The sequence below is a fragment of the Coregonus lavaretus genome, assembly GCF_964263955.1.
Source record: "Coregonus lavaretus genome assembly, chromosome: 5".
In the NCBI taxonomy this organism is placed as follows: domain Eukaryota; kingdom Metazoa; phylum Chordata; class Actinopteri; order Salmoniformes; family Salmonidae; genus Coregonus; species Coregonus lavaretus.
The window spans coordinates 14,541,784-14,566,612 of NC_139992.1; the positions used below are offsets into that span (position 1 = coordinate 14,541,784).

The window sequence follows — 24,829 nt, forward strand, 5'->3', positions numbered from 1 at the left end:
GGAACTAATTTTTTAGTTTATGCGAAAGAAGCAAAACTGAACCAGCCAAGCCTTACCACGAGTAGGGAGTTACTCTACCATTTCTTTATTACTCTTTAGTTTGTATAACTAGGTTTGCTGGATCAGCATCCATTACAAATGCAACTGCACCAAAGATGTCCCACCTACCCCACCCATTTCTCCCAATGCTTACCAGTGGTTTAAACCACTTGAAAACAGTGTTGAAACACAATGTGGGTGGGGGTAAGTGTGGATAGGGTGGATCGCCATCTTGTCAGCGTTATGGTTGTTTCAGAGGGAGTATCAGAGGGAGTCAGCGTTATGCTTGAGCAGTACAGGTGGCCAACTGGCCATGGAAAAACTTTACACACAGTTTGGCAGCTGTTCCTTTATTTCTTGCTCTTGACCTTTTCAATAAGTGTTAACGTTTCAGAATAACCCTTTAATCATATTGGTCTGCTGCAGATTTACAGAACTAAGCATCTGTATTTTCTGTTTTTATAAGCTTTGGTGCCCTTTACCCTGTCAGGAAGGGAAGTAGACCTTTTGACCGTAGGCTCAAAAGAAGATAATATTATTGTACTTCAACACTAGTGCACTACCACTTCCTCTGTTATAAACAGTATACAATATATATATATTCAATATACAGATTCCAAGATGGCGTAGCAGTGCAGTCGTGTTCTCTGTTGTGTGTCCGTGTAAATAGCCTGTTTTTTTAATGTTTTTTTTATTTTACGTATATATTTCCCTTTCACACTTTTCATCCTTCTACTAAATATACTTTCCTGCAACCCGCCTCACTCAATGTGGAACGGATTCTATTATTTACTCACCTTTATCTAGAATCTCCAGTTGAAACTAGCTAGCCAGCTAACTAGCTAACTACCTACTTGCTATTAGCCACCGTTAGCGGTTTTCACCCAGAACATCAGATTTTCTGCCCGAATAGCTGAATCACTGGACCTTAACACTGGATTGCAACTAGCTAGCCGCAACCGAATGGATGTTGCTGTAGACTAATCACCACTGCCCCCGAAGCAAGCACCAGTTAGCCTTGAGCTAGCCTCGAGCCAGGCCCATATCCCGGCTATCTACCTCTTTGTCTACCGGACGGGAGTAGGCAGCTAACTAGCTACTAGCTATTAGCCACCATTAGCGTTTTTTCACCATTGTCTGTGGCCTGCACTACCTACCAGCCAGCTCTAGCCTGGACTATTATCAGCCAGTCTGCACTGTCTGCACAGCGTGTTAACGACCCAGAACATATCTGATTTTCTGCCGGAATCACTGGACCTTTATCACAGGATCATCGCAACTAGCTAGCTGCAACCGAATGGATGTTGTGGTTGGCTAATCAGCCTTGAGCTACCCTCGAGTCAGGCCCATCACCCGGCTATCTACCTCTCTGTCAACCGGACTGGATCTCCTAGAGCCGACACGGAGCCCCGCCGATCCATCACGACTGCTCTGCCGACGTAATCGTCTGTGGTTTCAACAGGCTTCCTGTTGCGATGACCACGAAGATCCATCTGCTAGCCCCGGCCCACTAGCACACGCAAACAACAGCCTTGCTTCCTGCTCGCTGTGCTGTAGCACCAATTCGAACTGCTCTCGGTCTCATATATTGCTGTTCATTGGACCTTATGATCACTCAGCTGCATAGCTGATGCCTGCTGGACTGTTCCTTTACACGGTACCCTGTCCTGTTTATCTGTTTAACCTCAGCCCAAACTTTCATCGCCATTACCAGTTGTTGTCTTAGCTCTCTCTAATAACACCTGTGACTGCTTTATGCCTCTCTCCCATATCAATATGCCTTGCCTATTGCTGTTCCAGTTAGTTCTTATTATACAATTTCACTGTAGAACCCCAAGTCCCTTTCAAACTGCCTCAAATAGCTCCCTTGTTCCACCCCCCCTACACGCCGAGACCGGCTCAATCGGTGCCTCCAGTGATGCTATCTCTTTCATTGTTACCCAACGCTTAGGTTTACCTCCACTGTACTCATATCCTTCCATATCCTTTTCTGTACATAATGCCCTGAATCTATTCTACAACGCCCGGAAATCTGCCCCCTTTATTCTCTGTACCCAACGCACTAGATGACCAGTTTCTTAAAGCCTTTATCCGTATCCTTATTCTACTCCTCCTCTGTTCCTCTGGTGATGTAGAGGCTAACCCAGGCCCTGCAGCCCCCATATCACTCCTACTCCCCAGGAGCTATCATTTGTTGACTTCTGTAACCGTAAAAGCCTTGGTTTTCTGCACGTTAACATCAGAAGCCTTCTTCCTAAGTTTGAGTTATTCACTGCGTTAGCACACTCCGCCAACCCTGATGTTCTAGCAGTGTCTGAATCCTAGCTTAGGAAGGCCACCAAAAATGTCCATCCCCAACTACAACATTTTCTGTCTAGATAGAACTGCCAAAGGGGGTGGAGTTGCAATCTACTTTAGAGATAGCCTGCAGAGCTCTATCATACTATCCAGGTCTGTGCCCAAACAGTTTGAGCTCCTACTTCTAAAAATCCACCTTTCCAGAAATAAGTCTCTCACTGTTGCCGCTTGCTACAGACCCCCCTCAGCCCCCAGCTGTGCCCTGGAAACCATATGTTAATAGATTGCCCTCCCATCTATCCTCAGAGTTCGTACTGCTTGGTGACCTAAACCGGGATATGCTTAACACCCCGGCCATCCTACAATCCAAACTAGATGCCCTCAATCTCACACAAATGATCAAGGAACCTACCAGGTACAACCCTAAATCCGTAAACATGGGCACCCTCATAGATATCATCCTGACTAACTTACCCTCTAAATACACCTCCGCTGTCTTCAACCAGGATCTCAGCGATCACTGTCTTATTGCCTGCGGCTCAAACGACCACCCCTCATCACTGTCAAACGCTCCCAAAAACACTTTAGCGAGCAGACCTTCCTAATTGACCTGGCCCAGGTATCCTGGATGGATATCGATCTCATTCCATCAGTAGAGGATGCCTGGTTGTTCTTTAAAAGTGCTTTCCTCTCAATCTTAAATAAGCATGCCCCATTCAAAAAATTCAGAACTAAGAACAGATATAGCCCCTGGTTCTCCTCAGACTTGACTGCCCTTGACCAGCACAAAAACATCCTGTGGCGTACTGCATTAGCATCGAATAGCCCCCGCGATATGCAACCTTTCAGGGAAGTTAGGAACCAATATACACAAGCAGTTAGGAAAGCAAAGGCTAGCTTTTTCAAACAGAAATTTGCATCCTGTAGCACTAACTCCAAAAAGCTTTGGGACACTGTAAAGTCCATGGAGAATGAGAGCACCTCCTCCCAGCTGCCCACTGCACTGAGGCTAGGAAACACTATCACCACCGATAAATCTACAATAATCGAGAATTTCAACAAGCATTTTGCTACGGCTGGCCATGATTTCCACCTGGCTACCACTACACCGGCCACCAGCTCTGCACCCTCCGCAACTTGCCCATGCCCCCCCCCCCCCCCACTTCTCCTTCACACCAGCTGATGTTCTGAAAGAGCTGCAAAATCTGGACCCCTACAAATCATCTGGGCTAGACAATCTGGATCCTTTCTTTCTAAAATTAGCCGCAGAAATTGTCACAACCCCTATTACTAGCCTGTTCAACCTCTCTTTCGTAACGTCTGAGATCCCCAGAGATTGGAAAGCTGCCACGGTCAAATACCTCTTCAAAGGGGGTGACACTCTAGATCCAAACTGTTACAGACCTATATCCAAACTGCCCTGCCTTTCGAAAGTTTTTGAAAGCCAAGTTAACAAACAGATCGCCTACCATTTTGAATCACACCGTACCTTCTCTGCTATGCAATCTGGTTTCCGAGCTGGTCATGGGTGCACCTCAGTCACGCTCAAGGTCCTAAACGATATTATAACCACGATCAATAATAGACAGTACTGTGCAGCAGTCTTCATCGACCTGGCCAAGGCTTTCGACTCTTGTCAACCACCGCATTCATATTGGCAGACTAAATAGCCTTGGTTTCTCAAATGACTGCCCTCGCCTGGTTCACCAACTACTTCTCAGATAGAGTTCAATGTGTCAAATCGGAGGGCCTGTTGTCTGGACCTATGGCAGTCTCTATGGGGGTGCCACAGGGTTCAATTCTTGGGCTGACTCTTTTCTCCGAGTATATCAATGATGTCGCTCTTGCTGCTGGTGACTCTCACATCCACCTCTACGCAGACGACACCATTTTGTATACATTTGGCCCTTCATTGGACACTGTGTTAACAAACCTCCAAACGAGCTTCAATGCCATACAACACTCATTCCATAGCCTCCAACTGCTCTTAAACACTAGTAAAACTAAATGCATGCTCTTCAATCGAATGTTGCTGGCACCCGCCCACCCGACTAGAATCACTACTCTCGACGGGTCTGACCTAGAGTATGTGGACAACTACAAATACCTAGGTGTCTGGTTAGACTGTAAACGTTCCGTCCAGACTCACATTAAGCATCTCCAATCCAAAGTTAAATCTAGAATCGGCTTCCTATTTCGCAACAAAGCCTCCTTCACTCATGCTGCCAAACATGCCCTGGTAAAACTGACTATCCTACCGATCCTTGACTTCGGCGATGTCATTTACAAAATAGCCTCCAACACTCTACTCAGCAAATTGGAGGTAGTCTATCACAGTGCCATCCGTTTTGTCACCAAAGTCCCATATACTACCCACCACTGTCACCTGTACGCTGTTGTTGGCTGGTCCTCACTACATATTCGTCGCCAAACCCACTGGCTCCAGGCCATCTATAAATCACTGCTAGGCAAATCCCAGCCTTATCTTAGCTCATTGGTCACCATAGCAACACCCACCCGTAGTCTGCGCTCCAGCAGGTATATCTCACTGGTCATCCCCAAAGCCAACACCTCCCTTGGCCGCCATTCCTTCCAGTTCTCTGCTGCCAATGACTGGAACGAACTATAAAAATCTCTGAAGCTGGAGACTCTTATCTCCCTCACTAACTTTAAGCATCAGTTGTCAGAGCACCTTACCGATCACTGCACCTGTACACAGCCCATCTGAAATTAGCCCACCCAACTACCTCATCCCCATATTGTTATTTATTTTGCTAATTTGCACCCCAGTATCTCTATTTGCACATCATCTCTTGCACATCATTCCAGTGTTAATACTAATTGTAATTATTTTGCACTCTGGCCTATTTCTTGCCTTACCTCCATAACTTGCTACATTTGCACACACTGTATATATTTTCTGTTGTATTTTTGACTTTCTGTTTTGTTTTACCCCATATGTAACTCTGTGTTGTTGTTTTTATCGCACTGCTTTGCTTTATCTTGGCTCGGTCGCAGTTGTAAATGAGAACTCTTTCTCAACTGGCTTACCTGGTTAAATAAAGGTTGAATAAAAAATAAATACTGTATAGTGGACTTCCTACAAATGTTTCCCACAGAAATTAGACTCTTTTGAGGCTTTTTGTCCAATTGACTTCATTTATTCATCATGGCCCAAGTGTTTCTCCTCCTTTTGCGTCTTTTTCTATATATTTGCTGACAAGTTGCTCTCTCTCTCTGTCTCTCTATCTCTCTAGCATCTAACCCATGTGAAGAGAATGATGGGCGTGGCCCGTGCTCACACCTGTGTCTCATCAATTACAACCGTACTGCATCCTGTACCTGTCCACACCTCATGAAACTGTCCCCCAACAAACAATCTTGTGTCGGTGAGTGGGACAGCCATCTTCAATCCTGTAACACCTGTATCTAAAGAACCTACATTTATTTTTACATATTTATGATTTCATTGGCATTTGTGAAGTATTGACTTGGGATTATGATTTGGGATAAACATCAGCATTTGCATGTCATATCTTACCCCCATTACTATATCTGACTAAAAAGGTCAACCGCTTCACAAATCAATGGTAGCCATTGATATTTCTCTCCCCATCTAATTTCTCCATAGTGTTGAAAAGGTTTCTCCTGTACATCCGGCGGTCAGAGATCCGTGGGGTGGATATTGACAACCCTTACATGAATGTCATGACGGCGCTGACCGTCCCAGACATTGATGACGTCACAGTGGTAGATTACGACACCCAGGAGGAGAGGATCTACTGGGCGGATGTAAAAACACAGACCATCAAACGGGCCTTCATCAATGGCACCCGCCTGGAGACTGTCATCTCTGGAGGTAGTTAATGGCTGAATCCCACATTTTTACCAGGGACCATAGGGCTCTGGTCAAAAGTAGTGCAGTATGTAGGGAATAAGGTTCCACTTGGGACACAGTCTGTCCTTCAAGTGTGTAACTCAGAGAGATAATAATGTAACAGAGGTGGTTGAGTCATGGTGAGTTACCTTGCCTAAGACGTGACGACTCGTGTTAACTCCCCCGAGCTAATTCCCAAGCTTTCGCTCAGTTGGCTAACATAGCTTTGTGGTGTGCAGGAACTCTGGGTACAATACTGTATAGGCCTTTAAATAACATAGTGCCAGGGCCTGCCACTCATTTGATTAATATGATGGACATTTTACATTTCAAGAGCTTGGGACATTAGTTTGAATTGCGTCAGCAATTTGTATCTATTATTTGTTTGAACTTAACAACATGAATTTGGGTATTTAGAGTACTATATAGTTAGAGAACATTGAACAGAACAAGGTTATGTCAATAACTCAATTTTGACAAAAATTCAAATAGAACCTTTTAGTCCCAAGCTCTTGGTTTTCTGATTGACATTGCAAAGGGATGAAACACTGAGTCAAGACAAAGGCAGGAAATAACTTATACGATCATTTGTTTTGCTGTGGTTTTGATGGGAATATCTGTTTTGCCAAATTGTATTGCATGAAAGTACATCAAAGCACAAAAGACAATTGTTGTTTTTCAAGAAGTGCCTCCTCTCTCCTTTCTCTGATGATTATCCACAGAGCACACCCTAATTCCCGTTCTAAAAATTTGTGCCGGAGATTTAATTAATGACTTCCTGATACAGAACAGAACAACAACCTGCCTGTATAAGCTTTTTGACACACTCCATTATAATCTTTACTTCGGTAACACATTATTTTAAGGGTCCATAATAAAGCATTTATAAACCATTTATAAAGGCATTTACAAACCGTTTGCTTAACCATTTATTAATCATGACTCCCACATTTGTAAATGTTAGGAAGCTAGTTATTCACACGTGTGTATATATATATATATATATATTTCACTAAACATCCTGTGTTGTGTGCTTATTATTTTACCAGGTACTGCTGGAATGTCTACCAATGGCATGCCCATAATTTTGTGAGAAATTACCCTGGTCACTCAAAACATTTATAAAGTATTTATAAACTATAAATAGCGCTCACTTTAGATTAGGGACTGCAAAAATAATTTACTGATGATTAGTAAATGGTTTATAAATGTGGGAGTAATGATTAATAAATTATGAACACACACTTTATAAATGCCTTATAAATGGTTTATTACGGATTCTTAAAATAAAGTGTTACCTTTACTTCCTCTGTAATATATAGATTTTTTAAAATCCTCTCATCTTGTTGGGAAACATGAACAACATTGAATACCAATGTTTTGGTACCTGTTTGCTGTCCGAAGGTCTGTATATTATCCTGTCTAACTGATGACCCATGTGATTCTGTAAAACTAGATGTTGGATTGACACCCTCGCTCTCTTTGTTATCCCCTCAGATATACTAAACTGCCGCGGGCTGGCATTAGACTGGCTCTCTAGGAACTTATACTGGCTCAGCTCAGAGAATGACGAGTCTCAAGTCAATGTCGCTCGCCTGGATGGTTCCCTGAAGACCTCTGTCATTCATGGGATTGATAAACCAAGGTGCCTTGTCGTGCACCCCGCCAAGGGGTAAGTAGATTAAACCAGCATCTGTGAACTTCATCATTATCTTCCGGGGCTCACCGTCAGCGTGGGATTAGGGAAAACAAAGACCTTCCATGGGTAGACAAGACACTTTGATGTTTTCATAAAAGTGCATTTCCAAGCTTCTGTCATGAAAAAAACTTTAACAATAGAATTTGCAGCAATTATTCAGTGGAAATATTTATTTTGTATGCAATTTTGCCACACAGTATCAACATGGAAAAAGTAAACAGCTCTCAGTAACTACAACTAAATGTATTCATCCTAATCAGACAGGTTTTTTACATGGACGATACATTGGAGATAATATAAGACAAGTACTGAAAACAATAGAACACTATGAAACATCTGGGAAACCAGGTCTGGTATTCATAGCTGACTTTGAAAAGGCCTTTGATAAAGTACGACTGGAATTTATATATACGTAAATGCATGGAATATTTACATTTTGGAGAATCTCTTATACAATGGGTTAAAGTTATGTATAGTAACCCCAGGTGTAAAATAGTAAATAATGGCTACTTCTCATAAATAATTAAATTGTCAAAAGGAGTAAAAAAAGGATGTCCTTTATTGACATATTTATTTATCTCATCGAAATGTTAGCAATTGAAATCAGATCCAACAATAATGTCAAGGGGCTAGAACTCCAGGACTTAAAAACAAAAGTGTCATTGTACGCTGACGATTCATGTTCTTTTAAATACGCAATTTGGATCCCTGCACAGCCTCATAGAGGATCTAGATCATTTTTCTAACCTCTCTGGATTAAAACCAAAGTATGATAAATGCATCATATTACGTATTGGATCTCTAAAAAATACAACTTTTACATTATCATGTAGTTTACCAATAAAATGGTCCGCCGGTGAAGTGGACATACTCTGTATTCATATCCCGAAATAAATTAATTATTTCACAACAATACATTTTAATAGAAGTTAGCCAAATTAGTTAAGATGTTGCTACCATGGAAAGGACAACATCTGTCTATTTGTGGAAAAATCAACCTTATGCATATCCCAGTTTATCTAATTACTTATGGCCCTGCCTACACCTAACAACTTGTTTTTGAAATTGTATGAGCAAAAACATATTCCAAAAAACAAACCACACTAAATTAAACAGGCCTATTTATATAATGAATATGAATTCGGAGTACAGAAATGATAAAATATTAAAGCATTGGACCTTTCACAAAAGGCTTCAGTCATACAAAAACTATACTTAAATCCAAACTGGTTCTCTAGCAGATTAGTAAAAATGGCTCACCCCATGTTCAAGAATGGCCTTTTTCCCTTCATTCAGATTACAATCTCTCACTTTTGGTTATTTGAAAATTAAAATATCGCTATTTTTAAAACAAGCAACAGAAAACTGGTTGCAATTTCAGTTTAATCCACCACAAAAGACAAAAAAAGAAAAAAGAAAAGAAACAAATATTAGAACATGTATTATGGTTAAACTTAAATGTACTAATTGATTAAAATGTATATATATTTTTGGAATAAATGTTTAAAAACTGTATAATCTTTGTAAATTATATCATGAATAGGACTGGTGGAGTTATGTCACACATGCAGTTAAACATACATGGAAATGTCTGCTCTATTCAAAATTACAACCAACTGATTGCAGCATTACCGCAAAAATGGAGGAGGCAAGTGGAAAGGGGAGAAGGTAAGGAACTTATCTGTCGGCCCTGCATTAAAGATCAAAATTGGCTAAAGAAAATTGTGATGAATAAAAAACTATACCAGATTAATTTAAGGACCCAAAAATGGACAGCTGCACCATACAGGTTGCAAAATAATTAGGAGATTTTTGGTGTACCGATTCCATGGCACATGGTTTATGAACTGATACACAAAACGACGCCGGATTCAAAACTTAGTTTTTCAATTTAAATTATTATACAACATTTTTGCAACCAATAGAATTGTACATATACAGTGCATTCGGAAAGTATTCAGACCCCTTGACCTTTTCCACATTTTGTTACGTTACAGCCATATTCTAAAACGGATTAAAGAAAATGTTTTCCTCATCAATCTACACACAAAGTGAAAACAGGTTTTTAGAATGTATTGCAAATGTATTAAAAATAAAAAACAGAAATACCTTATTTACATAAGTATTCAGACCCTTTGCTATGAGACTCGAAATTGAGCTCAGGTGCATCCTCTTTCCATTGATCGTCCTTGAGATGTTTCTACAACTTGATTGGAGTCCACCTGTGGTAAATTCAATTGATTTGACATTATTTGGAAAGGCACACACCTGTCTATATAAGGTCCCACAGCTGACAGTAAATGTCAGAGCAAAAACCAAGCCATGAGGTCGAAGGAATTGTCCGTAGAGCTCCGAAACAGGATTGTGTCGAGGCACAGATCTGGGGAAGGGTACCAAAAATATCTGCAGCATTGAAGGTCCCCAAGAACACAGTGGCCTCCATCATTCTTAAAATTGAAAAAGTTTGGAACCACCAAGACTCTTCCTAGCGCTCGGCCAAACTGAGCAATCGTGGGAGAAGGACCTTGGTCGTGAGGTGAACAAGAACCTGATGGTCACTCCGACAGATCTCCAGAGTTCCTCTGTGGAGATGGGAGAACCTTACAGAAGGACAACCATCTCTGCAGCACTCCACCAATCTGGACTTTATGGTAGAGGGTCCAGACAGAAGCCACTCCACAGTAAAAGGCAGATTACAGCCCGCTTAGAGTTTGCCAAAGGGCACCTGAAGGACTCTCAGAACATGAGAAACAATATTGTCTGGTCTGATTAACCAAGATTGAACTCTTTGGCCTGAATGCCAAGCGTCATGTCTGGAGGAAACCTGGCACCGTCCCTACAGTGAAGTACGGTGTTGGCAACATCATGCTGTGGGGATGTTTTACAGCGGCGGGGACTGGAAGACTAGTCAGGATCAAGGGAAAGATGAACGGAGCAAAGTACAGAGAGATCTTTGATGAAAACCTGCCCCAGAGCGCTCAGGACCTCAGACTGGGGCGAAGGTTCACCTTCCAACAGGACAACAACCTTAAGCACACAGCCAAGACAACGCAGGAGTGGCATTGGGACAAGTCTCTGAATGTCCTTGAGTTGAACAGCCACAGCCTGGACTTGAACCCGATCGAACATCTCTGGAGAGACCTGAAAATAGCTGTCCGCATCCAACCTGACAGAGCTTGAGAGGATCTGCAGAGAAGAATGGGAGAAACTCCCCAAATACAGGTGTGCCAAGCTTGTAGCGTCATACCCAAGAAGACTTGAGGCTGAAATCACTGCTAAAGGTGCTTCAACAAAGTACTGAGTAAAGGGTCTGAATACTTATGTAAAAGTTATAAAAACCTGTTTTTGCTTTGTCATTATGGGGTATTGTGTGTAGATAGATTTTTTTTGGGGGGGGAAATGATTTAATCAATTTTAGAATAAGGCTGCAGTGTATCAAAATGTGGAAAAAGTCATGGCATCTGTATACTTTCCGAATGCACTGTATATGGGGGGATACAAACGTCCCAGCTCTGCAGATTTTGCTTTGAAGAGACAAAATCATTAGATCACTTGTTTTGGTACTGCCCATATGTAGCTTGTTTTTGGTTGCAGGTTCAGGAATGGCTGAAAAAAATGCTACATTTACTTGGAGATAACTCTGCAAAGAGCACTGCTGGGTGATTTGATAAGTCATAGTCAATTGATCAATAATATAATAATAGTCTTAGCAAAGGTGTTTATCTTTAATTTACAATCTGTAGAAACTATGAGATTAGAAAGATTCACAACTTTTGTGAAACATCCCAGCACAGTGGAAAAATACTGTACATGGCAGCTAGAAATCAAAACTAGATGGTCTTCAGAGATAGATGGGAGGGGTTGAGGGTAGCTGAAGGCTGGGACTAAAAACAAACAACAGATAACTATTGAAGGGTCAACACTGAGTATTGTTGTCCATTAGTTTACTTCAATTAGGGGAGGGTGGAAGTGTAAATATACACTACCGGTCAAAAGTTATAGAACACCTACTAATTCAAGGGACATCAAAACTATGAAATAACACATATGGAATCATGTAGTAACCAAAGAATTGTTAAACAAATCAAAATATATTTTATATTTGAGATTCTTCAAATAGCTACCTGTCACGGTTTCGGCCGAGGCTGCTCCTCTTCCTTGTTCGGGCAGGCTTCGGCGGTCGTCGTCTCCGGAGTACTAGCTGCCACCGTTCTATGTTTCATGTTCTTTTGGTTTTGTCTGTTTCATAACACCTGTCCCTTATTTGTGTATTAATTGTTTCCCTTATTTAGTTCGTGTGTTTGGGTCAGGTGTTATGCGTGATGGTTCATTGTCAGCCTGCCTCTGTGAAGTTCGGATTATTTCTCTCGTTGTGTTTACCGAGAGCTCGCACTGTGTGCGCTTTTCTTGTTTTGACGCACTGTGTGTTTTGTGCGTAATTGTGTGCGCCACCCGGTTGGGTTGGCTACTCCTTGTTCTCGTTGCTTTGGGAACATTACTAAAGACGGTTGAAGTCATCCTGGGTCCTGCGCTTGATTCCTTCCACTCACCTACACACACCATTCTGACAGAATCACGCATCAATCATGGAATCAGCAGGAGCGACCACACCGACAGCCGAGATGGCAGAACGTCTTCGTGGTCAGGAGGACCGCATCAATCAGGTCTGTCACGCCCTGGAGGGAGTGATGAATACTCTGCACCGATGGGAGACCAGCGGGGTTCCCACACCTCCACCAACCGAACCAGCCCCATCGGTCAGCCCCCCCGTCTCATCTCCGGAACCTAGTGGGATTCGGCTCTCGCTCCCGAGGGCGTACGACGGCTCCACTGCCGGGTGTCAAGGATTCCTGCTGCAGGTGGAGCTCTACCTCGCCACCGTCCACCCGGCGCCCTCGGGACACGAGAGCGTCTCAGCCCTCATCTCCTGTCTCACCGGCAAGGCGTTGGAGTGGGCCAACGCCGAGTGGAGGAGAATGGACGCCGCTACTACGAACTATGCAGAGTTCTCCCGCCGCTTCCGTGCTGTGTTCGACCATCCACCGGAAGGGAAGGCGGCGGGGGAACGTCTGTTCTACCTCCGACAGGGGATGAGGAGCGCCCAGGACTTTGCCTTAGAGTTCCGGACCCTAGCGGCTGATGCAGGGTGGAATGAGCGGGCCCTTATCGACCATTTCCGCTGCAGCCTCCGGGAGGACGTCCAGCGAGAGTTGGCGTGCAGGGACACGTCGTTGACGTTCGACCAGCTGGTCGACATGGCCATCCGGCTGGATACCCTGCTCGCCACCCGTGGGCGTTCCGGAGGGGGGGGTTCGCCCATTCCACTCTCCAGCACCTCCGAGCCGAGCCCTATGGAGCTCGGAGGTGCTGGCGCTAGGGAACGGAGGAGGAGGAGCCCGAGGGGACCCGGCCCTTGCACCAACTGTGGTCGTGGAGGACACACCGCGGCTAGGTGTTGGGGCGGGTCCTCCAGTGAGGGAGATGGCAGGTCACGCATTGGGGGGTCCCCCCAGGTGAGTAGGCGCCCTGCTTACCCAGAGCTTTCTGTCGTGCACCTAACCTTGCCTGTTTGTTTCCCACAGGTTGCACCTCGTTCCCAGCATAAGGCGCTGGTAGATTCAGGCGCAGCTGGGAATTTTGTAGATCGCCAGTTTTGTATAGAGTTAGGGATTCCCCTCCTTCCAGTGGATAAACCTTTCCCCGTCCATGCCCTAGATAGCCGTCCGTTAGGGTCTGGGTTGATTAGGGAAGTCACAGCACCCATTCAGATGACGGCGCAGGAGGGTCATGAGGAGAGAATTCAGCTCTATCTGATTGACTCTCCTGCGTATCCGGTAGTGCTGGGTCTTCCCTGGTTGATGACTCATGACCCTATTATTAGGTGGCGAGAGAAAGCTCTTAAAGGGTGGTCTGCTCAATGTGAGGGGCGGTGTCTGGGTGTTTCCATAGGGGCGACCTCGGTGGAGAGTCCGAATCTAATGCCAGCACTGCAGATTCCCCCCGAGTATGAGGATTTGGCACTGGCGTTCAGTAAGACTCGGGCGGCGCAGCTGCCGCCTCATAGACGGGGGGATTGTGCGATAGATCTCCAGTCAGGAGCAGCTCTCCCGCGGAGCCATGTGTATCCCTTGTCTCAAGAGGAGAGAAAGGCTATGGAGACATACATCTCTGAGTCTCTGAGACAGGGATACATACGGCCCTCCGTTTCACCCGCTTCCTCAAGTTTCTTTTTTGTAAAGAAAAAGGATGGAGGTCTGCGCCCGTGTATTGATTACCGCGGTCTCAATCAGATCACAGTGAAGTACAGCTATCCACTTCCTCTGATTGCGACTATGACGGAGTCACTGCACGGTGCGCAGTTCTTTACAAAATTGGATCTTAGGAGCGCATATAACTTGGTACGCATTCGAGCGGGCGATGAATGGAAGACAGCGTTTAGCACGACTTCCGGACACTACGAGTATCTAGTCATGCCATATGGGTTGATGAATGCTCCCTCAGTCTTCCAATCCTTCGTCGATGAGATTTTCCGGGACATGCAGGGACAGGGAGTAGTTGTGTACATCGACGACATTCTGGTGTATAGTCCTACCCGTGCTGAGCATGTAGCCCTGGTGCGCCGAGTATTGAGGAGGCTGTTGGAGCATGACCTATATGTCAAGGCAGAGAAATGTCTGTTTTTCCAGAAGTCGGTCTCCTTTCTGGGTTACCAGTTGTCTGCGTCAGGGGTGAAGATGGAGGTAGACCGGGCGTCAGCTGTGCGTAATTGGCAGACCCCAACCACTGTGAAGGAGGTGCAACGGTTCTTGGGTTTTGCGAATTATTACCGGAGGTTTATCCGGGGTTTTGGACAGGTGGCAGCTCCCATAACGTCTCTGTTAAAGGGGGGTCCGGTGCGCTTGCGGTGGTCAGCTGAGGCGGACAGGGCATTTGGGAGACTAAAGGACCTGTTTACCTCGGCGCCGGTGTTGGCGCATCCGGATCCTTCTTTACCGTTCCAAGTAGAGGTGGACGCGTCAGAGGCCGGGATAGGGGCCGTTCTTTCCCAGCGTTCTGGCACTCCACCTAAACTCCGTCCCTGTGCGTTCTACTCTAAGAAGCTCAGTCCGGCGGAGCGGAATTATGACGTAGGAGACAGGGAGCTGTTAGCCGTGGTACAGGCCCTAAAGGTGTGGCGGCATTGGCTCGAGGGGGCTCAACACCCTTTCCTCATTCTAACTGACCATCGTAACCTGGAGTACATCCGGGCAGCTAGGAGACTGAATCCTCGCCAGGCTCGTTGGACTATGTTCCTAGCCCGGTTTGTGTTTAAGATCACATACATCCCTGGGTCCCAGAACGGGAAGGCAGATGCTCTGTCTCGGCGGTATGACGCAGAGGAGAGGTCAGTTGAGTCCACGCCCATACTACCGGAGTCTTGTCTGGTTGCTCCGGTGGTGTGGGAGGTTGATGGTGAGATCGAGCGGGCGTTACGCACCGACCCGAGTCCTCCACAGTGTCCTGTGGGTCGGACGTACGTTCCGCTCGAGGTACGCGATCGCCTCATTTGTTGGGCTCATACGTCCCCCTCCTCTGGCCATCCGGGTATCGGCCGGACAGTGCACTGCCTTAGCACGAAGTACTGGTGGCCAACGTTAGCTAGGGATGTGAGGATTTATGTCTCCTCCTGTTCGGTGTGTGCCCAGTGTAAGGCGCCCAGACATTTGCCCAGGGGTAAGTTACAACCCCTGCCTATTCCACAACGACCCTGGTCCCACCTCTCGGTGGATTTTGTTACCGACCTCCCCCCCTCACAGGGGAACACTACCATCCTGGTCGTTGTGGATCGGTTCTCTAAGGCCTGTCGTCTCCTTCCCATGCCGGGTCTACCCACTGCCCTACAGACCGCTGAGGCTCTGTTCACCCATGTCTTCCGGCATTACGGGGTACCCGAGGATATAGTGTCTGACCGAGGCCCCCAGTTCACCTCTAGGGTGTGGAGAGCATTTATGGAACGGTTGGGGGTTTCGGTAAGCCTTACCTCGGGGTACCACCCGGAGAGTAATGGGCAGGTTGAACGTGTCAACCAGGATGTGGGTAGGTTTCTGAGGTCATACTGTCAGGGCCGGCCGGAGGAGTGGGCGAGATATGTGCCCTGGGCCGAGATGGCACAGAACTCTCTTCGCCACTCCTCCACCCAACTAACCCCTTTTCAGTGTGTATTAGGGTACCAGCCGGTTCTGGCACCATGGCATGAGAGCCAGATCGAGGCCCCCGCTGTGGATGAGTGGGTGCGGCGCTCGGAGGAGACGTGGGACGCTGCACACGTCCATCTGCAGCGTGCCATACGTCGACAGAAGACGAGCGCCGACCTACACCGCAGTGAGGGGCCAGTGTACGCACCTGGAGATCGAGTCTGGCTCTCAACCAGAAACCTGCCCCTCCGCCTGCCCTGCCGGAAGCTGGGTCGGCGGTTTGTGGGGCCATTTAAAGTCCTGAGGAGATTGAACGAGGTGAGTTATAGGTTAGAACTACCTGTTGATTACAAAAATATTAACCCCTCGTTCCATGTGTCTCTCCTCAGGCCGGTGGTAGCTGGCCCACTCCAGGACTTTGAGATTGAGGAGACTCCTCCGCCCCCGTTGGACATCGAGGGGGCTCCGGCGTACACCGTGAGGTCCATCCTGGATTCTAGACGCCGGATGGGGGGTCTTCAATATCTCGTGGAGTGGGAGGGGTACGGCCCGGAGGAGCGGTGCTGGGTGCCAAGGAGGGACGTCTTAGACCAGTCCCTACTGACCGATTTCCATCGGGGTCATCCTGCGCGCCCTGCTCCGCGTCGTCCGGGTCGTCCCCGAGCTCCGGGTCGGCGCACGGCTGGAGCCGCGCGTCAAGGGGGGGGTACTGTCACGGTTTCGGCCGAGGCTGCTCCTCTTCCTTGTTCGGGCAGGCTTCGGCGGTCGTCGTCTCCGGAGTACTAGCTGCCACCGTTCTATGTTTCATGTTCTTTTGGTTTTGTCTGTTTCATAACACCTGTCCCTTATTTGTGTATTAATTGTTTCCCTTATTTAGTTCGTGTGTTTGGGTCAGGTGTTATGCGTGATGGTTCATTGTCAGCCTGCCTCTGTGAAGTTCGGATTATTTCTCTCGTTGTGTTTACCGAGAGCTCGCACTGTGTGCGCTTTTCTTGTTTTGACGCACTGTGTGTTTTGTGCGTAATTGTGTGCGCCACCCGGTTGGGTTGGCTACTCCTTGTTCTCGTTGCTTTGGGAACATTACTAAAGACGGTTGAAGTCATCCTGGGTCCTGCGCTTGATTCCTTCCACTCACCTACACACACCATTCTGACACTACCCTTTGCCTTGATGACAACGTTGCACACTATTGGGATTCTCTCAACCAGCTTCACCTGGAATGCTTTTCACAACAGTCTTGAAGGAGTTCCCACATATGCTGAGCACTTGTTGGCTGCTTTTCCTTCACTCTGCGGTCCGACTCATCCCAAACCATCTCAATCTGGTTGAGGTCAGGGGATTGTGGAGACCAGGTCATCTGAGGCAGCACTCCATCACTCTCCTTCTTGGTAAAATAGCCCTTACACAGCCGGGAGGTGTGTTGGGTCATTGTCCTGTCTCACAAAGACACGGCGGTTGGAACCAAAAATCTCAAATTTTGACTCCAGACCAAAGGACACATTTTCACCGGTCTAATGTCCATTGCTCGTGTTTCTTGGCCCAAGCAAGTCTCTTCTTATTATTGGTGTCCTTTGGTAGTGGTTTCTTTGCAGCAATTCGACCATGAAGGCCTGATTCACACTGTCTCCTCTGAACAGTTGATGTTGAGATGTTTCTGTTACTTGAACTCTTTGAAGCATTTATTTGGGCTGCAATTTCTGAGGCTGGTAACTCTAATGAACTTAACCTCTGCAGCAGAGGTAACTCTGGGTCTTCCATTCCTGTGGCGGTCCTCATGAGAGCCAGTTTCATTATAGCGTTTGATGGTTTTTGGACTGCACTTGAAGAAACTTTCAAAGTTCTTGAAGTTTTCCGGATTGACTGACCTTCATGTCTTAAAGTAATAAAACCCCCTACCTTGTCACAACACAACTGATTGGCTCAAACGCATTAAGAAGGAAAGAAATTCCACAAATTAACTTTTAACAAGGCACACCTGTTAATTGAAATGCATTCCAGGTGACTACCTCATGAAGCTGTTTGAGAGAATGCCAAGAGTGTACAAGGCTGTCATCAAGGCAAAGGGTGGCTATTTGAAGAATCTCAAATATTTGTTTAACACTTTTTTGGTTACTACATGATTCCATATGAGTTATTTCATAGGTTTGATGTCTTCACTATTATTCTACAATGTAGAAAATAGTAAAAATAAAGAAAACCCCTTGAATGAGTAGGTGTGTCCAAACTTTTGACTGGTAGAGTATATATTTAAAATAACATATTTACAAAAAAATATGATATGGTGGATTGGAAATTATGCAGACAATTACATTGATAGAAGGCACAATCTATCTGCAAGATTAATGCTGATCTACCCCCTAAATTCAACAAATGCATTAAGAACTACAGTATAAGGAAATTATAAATAGAACTGTAAACATGTAATGTAATGTGTAATGTTTGTGTAACTGTATGCTTCTGATGTTCTTAAACTTTAGGAAAATCTACTGGACAGATGGCAACACGATAAACATAGCCAACATGGATGGGAGCAACAGCAAGGTCCTTCACCAGAACCAACGGGAACCAGTCGGTCAGTTGAACATTATAGCTCTGTTTGTTCAGACTGTGGAACACTACTGCATGTTCCAACACTATGATTCCAACATTATTTATCATGGGACAGATTCCACTGTCATACACAGGAGCAGTACAACAAGCTGGCAGTACCTGCCTTGGCCAATGTAGGGTGTACATTTGAGTACTTCCCTAGTCCTGATAACGAAAGGCCTAAAATGAACACCATACATATTTTTACCTGCATATCCCCTGATCATCAGCACTGGTTGATGTTTTTTTTTCCTATTCTTAGAAAGCAAAATAAAAAATGGTTGGGGTTTAAATAATTTGCTACACTTGAACTAACTGAAAACCTCTTCTGCTGCCATACACAGTTGTTCAACCTGAACTTGTATACTCAGATGATACAAGCTTCAGTGAAGAATTGTGCATCTGCAGGTTCATGCATCAAGCAGCTGTTCTGTTCTCACAGCGTAGGCAGACCTGCAAGGTCAAGTCTTCACTTTCTCAGTTAAACACAGTATCATTGTCTTTGATGGGTCTCAATCGGGTTGACTTGATGGGCTCTGTCAGAAATATAAATTGACGGTACTTCATTTATGATGATGGGCCGGACCTGGGGACGGGAGTAAATTAATGATGTGTTGTGACTGTGAATCTGCCTTCCATAAATCCACACACAGAGAAAGCTGTTCCTAGACACAATTGAAATAGCCCCCAGTTGCCACCATCAATAGTGCCATTCTGTAAAATCCCATCATGTCCGCTAGAGAATGGTCAAATTATTTATAATGTCAAGTGAAGGTCATAGAGATATCCCAGGCAGGCCGCAACGAATCATTCCAACAACCACACACACACACGCACACACTCGCAAACACACAGGCACGCACACACTTGCAAACACAGACACATGCACACTCACACCACCACTCAATCCTATAGATACAAGTAAAGGCCCACTGTACAGTCGTGGTCAAAAGTTTTGAGAATGACACAAGTATTGGTCTTCACAAAGTTCGCTGCTTCAGTGTTATGAGATATTTTTGTCAGATGTTACTATGGTATACTGAAGTATAATTACAAGCATTCCATAAGTGTCAAAGGCTTTTATTGACACTTACATTAAGTTTATGCAAAGAGTCAACATTTGCAGTGTTGACCCTTCTTTTTCAAGACCTCTGCAATCCGCCCTGGCATGCTGTCAATTAACTTATGGGCCACATCCTGACTGATGGCAGCCCATTCTTGCATAATCAATGCTTGGAGTTTGTCAGAATTTGTGGGTATTTGTTTGTCCACCCGCCTCTTGAGGATCGACCAAAAGTTCTCAATGGGATTAAGGTCTGGGGAGTTTCCTGGCCATGGACACAAAATGTCGATGTTTTGTTCCCCGAGCCACTTAGTTATCACTTTTGCCTTATGGCAAGGTGCTCCATCATGCTGGAAAAGGCATTGGTCGTCACCAAACTGTTCTTGGATGGTTGGGAGAAGTTGCTCTCGGGGGATGTGTTGGTACAATTCTTTATTCATGGCTGTGTTCTTAGGCAAAATTGTGAGTGATCCCACTCCCTTGGCTGAGAAGCAACCCCACACATGAATGGTCTCTGGATGCTTCATTGTTGGCATGACACAGGACTGATGGTAGCGCTCACCTTGTCTTATCCGGACAAGGTGTTTTCCGGATGACCCAAACAATCGGAAAGGGGATACATCAGAGAAAATGACTTTACCCCAGTCCTTAGCAGTTTAATCCCTGTACCTTTTGTAGAACATCAGTCTGTCCCTGATGTGTTTCCTGGAGAGAAGTGGCTTCTTTGCTGCCCTTCTCGACACCAGGCCATCCTCCAAAAGTCTTCGCCTCACTGTGCGTGTAGATGCACTCACACCTGCCTGCTGCCATTCCTGAGCAAGCTCTGCACTGGTGGTGCCCCGATCCCACAGCTGAATCAACTTTAGGAGACCATCCTGGCACTTGCGGTACTTTCTTGGGCGCCCTGACGCCTTCTTCACAACAATTGAACCTCTCTCCTTGAAGTTGTTGATGATCCGATAAATGGTTGAAATAGGTGCTATCTTACTAGTAGCAATATCTTTGCCTGTGAAGCCCTTTTTGCTCAAAGCAATGATGACGGCACGTGTTTCCTGGCACGTACCATGGTTAACAGAGGAAGAACAATGATTTCAAGCACCACCCTCCTTTTAAAGCTTCCAGTCTGTTATTCTAATTCAATCAGCATGACAGAGTGATCTCCAGCCTTGTCCTCGTCAACACTCTCACCTATGTTAACGAGAGAATCACTGACATAAAGGCAGCTGGTCCTTTTGTGGCAGGGCTGAAATGCAGTGGAAATGTTTTTTGGGGGGGATTAAGTTCATTTTCATGGCAAATAGGGACTTTGCAATTAATTGCAATTCATCTGATCACTCTTCATGACATTCTGGAGTATATGCAAATTGCCATCATCAAAACTGAGGCAGCAGACTTTGTGAAAATGTGTATTTGTGTCATTCTCAAAACTTTTGACCACGACTGTACATCCATACTGACACATATGGAGTCACATCCCAGGCCGCAAAAAGTATTCAAACAATCTCACACTCACCCTCACAGTATCATCTCCATGCCCAAGAAAGGGAAAGTAACTGAACTGAATGACTACCGACCCGTAGCACTCGCTTCCGTCATCATGAAGTGCTTTGACAGTCAAAGACCACATCACCTCCTCACTTCCTCCCTCCCCGACACACTCGATCCTCTCCAATTCGCCTACCACCCAACAGATCCACGGACGATGCAATCGCCACTGTACTGCACGCTGCCCTCACCCACCTGGACAAGAGGAATGCATATGTGAGGATGCTGTTCATCGACTACAGCTCAGCCTTCAATACCATGGTGCACTCTAAGCTCACCACAAAGCTCACGGCCTTGGGACTGAACTCATCCCTATGCAACTGGGTCCTGGAGTTCCTGACGGGCCGCCCCCAGGTGGTGAAGGTAGGCAATATTAATTCCTCCAAACTGATCCTCACAAGGTTTCTTCCTCAGTCCCCTCCTGTACTCCCTGTATACCCACGACTGCGTGGCCTCACACAGTTCCAACTCCCTCATCAAGTTCACTGATGACATGACCATAGTAGGCCTGATTACCAACAATGACGAGACGGCCTACAGGGAGGAGGTAGCCACTCTGATGGTGTGGTGCCAGGTGAACAACCTATCCCTCAACATCAGCAAAACAAAGGGGCTGATTGTGGATTTCAGGAAGAACCAGGCTGGGCATGCCCACATCCTCATCAACGGAGCCGCCGTGGAGACAGTTGAAAATACATCTGAAATGGTCAAACCACACCGACACCGTGGTGAAGAAGGCACGACAGTGACTCTTCAACCTCAAGAGGCTGAAGAAATTTGGCATGTCTCTTAGGGCCCTCACTGTGTTCTACAGGAGTACCATCGAGAGCATACTGTCGGGCTGCATCACAGCCTGATATGGCAACTCCACTGCCGCAGACCACAAGGCGCTACAGAGGGTGGTACACTCAGCCGAATGCACCATTGGGTGCACACTGCCTGCCCTCCAGGACACCTACAACTCCAGGTGTCGCAGGAAGGCCAAGAAGATCATCAGGAACATCAGCCGCCCGAGCCACGGCCTGTTCTCCCCGCTTCCATCACTCAGACGCGGGCTGTACTGGAGCATCATGGATAGCACTAACCGACTGGCCAATATATTATACCGCCAAACCATCAGGCTGCTGAATAAAATGCACTATATGTCACCACTCACCAGATTTTCATTTTATAGTGACATAAAGGTTTAATACCTATTATTAACCCCGTCATTCTTCTCCCCCAGGTCTTTCCATAGACTACACAGCCAACAAGCTGTACTGGATCAGCTCTGGTAATGGCACTATCAACAGGTGCAATGTGGACGGTAATGGTCTGGAGGTGCTGGAGAGCATGAAGAGGGAGCTAACCAAAGCCTCAGCATTGGCCGTTATGGGTGAGTAGTGGTTAGTTTCAAACATAGTGTACCCACATCCAATTACTGGTGGTCCTTTGTAGCTCAGTGGGTAGAGCATGGCACTTGTAATGCCAGGGTTGTGGGTTCAATTCCCGGGACCACACCTTTGTAAAATGTATGCCCGCATTACTGTAAGTCGCTTTGGATAAAAGTGTCTGCTAAATGGCATTTATTATTATCATCATATTAATGACTTGCAGGTGCTGGGTACACAAAATATAAACTCAGGAAATAAAGAATAGATATCTGCACGTTGATGAAGGCTCCCGCTGTGGTATTGTGCAATATTTCGACCTGAAGGTCTTCGTCAGGCTTGAATAGTGGAAAAAGTCAGCCAGTAAATCAGATCCACGTCATGGATTAAGGGAGAACGTGGGGAGGATTACGGCCAAGGCATGATATGTGTTGCTAGTTGGCTCCTGGATAAAGATATTTAACCAATACTATGTTTTGACTGTGACAGTTCTGCTTCACACTGTGTGAAATTGTCTGGGCATTAGATAATTAAAATACTGGTTGGAGCTGCAGCTTGATTGATGTAATTAAAATGGATGTGGATGGCCATTGTGGAGTGTTGTTGCTTGGTATCAGTGCTGGATGTAATATGTTGGAGGATCCATCACTTGGATTTGTGTGTGTTTGTTTCATTAGGAAATATGCTGAAACATTATATTACTCCAACATGGTCCTTCTTTTCAATAAGATGGCATTTCTTTCCCAAAACCATTTGTTTTGTTGTGCCATTGCACCATACATAATACAAAGACTCACGCATGAATGAACTGATTCCCAAACTTGGTCACACTTTAATGCAAAAGCCTATGTGTAGTCACAGTCTAGTTTAAGTTGAAAAGTTTGCAAAGAGTTTGGAATCTGTGAATGCAACTTTTTCAATAAACATTTAAACATAGTGGGAATAGAAATTAGAACGTTATCATTCTACATTATTTTTCCTCCACTGTCAACTAGTCAGCCGCATGGTAGTACTTAAATTGAAGAGAGGAAAGTAAAGTTTGTCCTCAGAGGATGACAAAACATATATGCCAAACATCCAAGTAGGGGAATGTTAATGGGATTGATTTAAGACCAGATGGAAAGGGAAAATTAAGACCACAGTGTCTCATAAGACATTTAATTCAGCACAAAGCATCTGGCTTCTTAATTGCATTACACTCGCTACACCATTTTGGATTCAGGATACATTATTTTTTTACTACACGTCCTAACAGTTACAATCTGGACAATTGGGAGGAAGCCTCTAGCTGTATGAAGGTACATGTCTGTTTGCCAGGAGTGGTAATGAGAAGCAGTGACAGAAGTTTGCTGTTTTTAACTTGGTGTTGACGGTCAGAACAGTTGTCAGAGGAAAAAATTCACTGTCCTTTGATATACGCCGTACTGTATTTAGTCATTGCAGTGCAGGCCTAGCTTCCTCGTTCCTCAGCGAACAAACGTGTGCCTCTCTCTCACTGTGAGTTTAAAAAGACCTAATTAGGCTGTCAGAAAGTAAAGAAACAAGTATAGAAGTTTGCTTCGTTACTTTATAGTGTCTGCTTAGAGTCTGGAGATATGGAAGTTGGAACAAACGTGACAATACATTCACTTCATACATTAAACACTTTTTAAGTTGGCAACCATTTTAGAGTTTTACTTTACGGAGGAAGTACAGTAAAGTAAAATGTTCTCGCTGTTAACATGGAGACTGAGCTGGAGACTTCATTATCGCATTCCACAAAATGTGAGCCAGAATGCAAGGTGACAAAGACTAATGACCTGATTTCAAAGCAGTAGAAGCGTACAGTGGAACAGTGGAATGATGTGTTCACATCAAGCCATCTATCACACTGTTTAGTTGTAATGCTTTTCATTGCTTTGACTGGCATATTTATATTCTGCCAAAGAAAGAGAACAATTGTGCAATGGTTTTATATTTTAAGTATTTATGCTGGATATTGGAAAGGAAGTGTGTGTGTGTGTGTTGTTTGTGTGTGTGTGTGTATGTGTGTGTGTGTGTGCGTGCAACATGTTTGTAAAACAGTCATCAACCCGGTGTTCATAACTCTCAGTTCATAATAGCCATTATCATAACAATGTCAATGTGTGATGGTTATGAGCTTACTAATGAGAACAGTGTCACAGGTCAGACTAA

General features: G+C 45.2%; 1 protein-coding gene across 1 annotated transcript in view; it reads left to right on the plus strand.

The window, feature by feature from the left end:
- Positions 1-24,829, plus strand: part of LOC311128814 (low-density lipoprotein receptor-related protein 1B-like) — a gene marked incomplete at both ends in the record, with an annotated part of 602,749 nt that overhangs the window by 376,823 nt on the left and 201,097 nt on the right. The window contains 5 exons of the mRNA XM_084161045.1: positions 5,595-5,726; positions 5,969-6,196; positions 7,712-7,886; positions 18,565-18,659; positions 22,510-22,659. Coding sequence (XP_084017171.1) covers positions 5,595-5,726; positions 5,969-6,196; positions 7,712-7,886; positions 18,565-18,659; positions 22,510-22,659 — 780 coding nt within the window. The remainder of the gene's footprint in view (positions 1-5,594; positions 5,727-5,968; positions 6,197-7,711; positions 7,887-18,564; positions 18,660-22,509; positions 22,660-24,829) is intronic.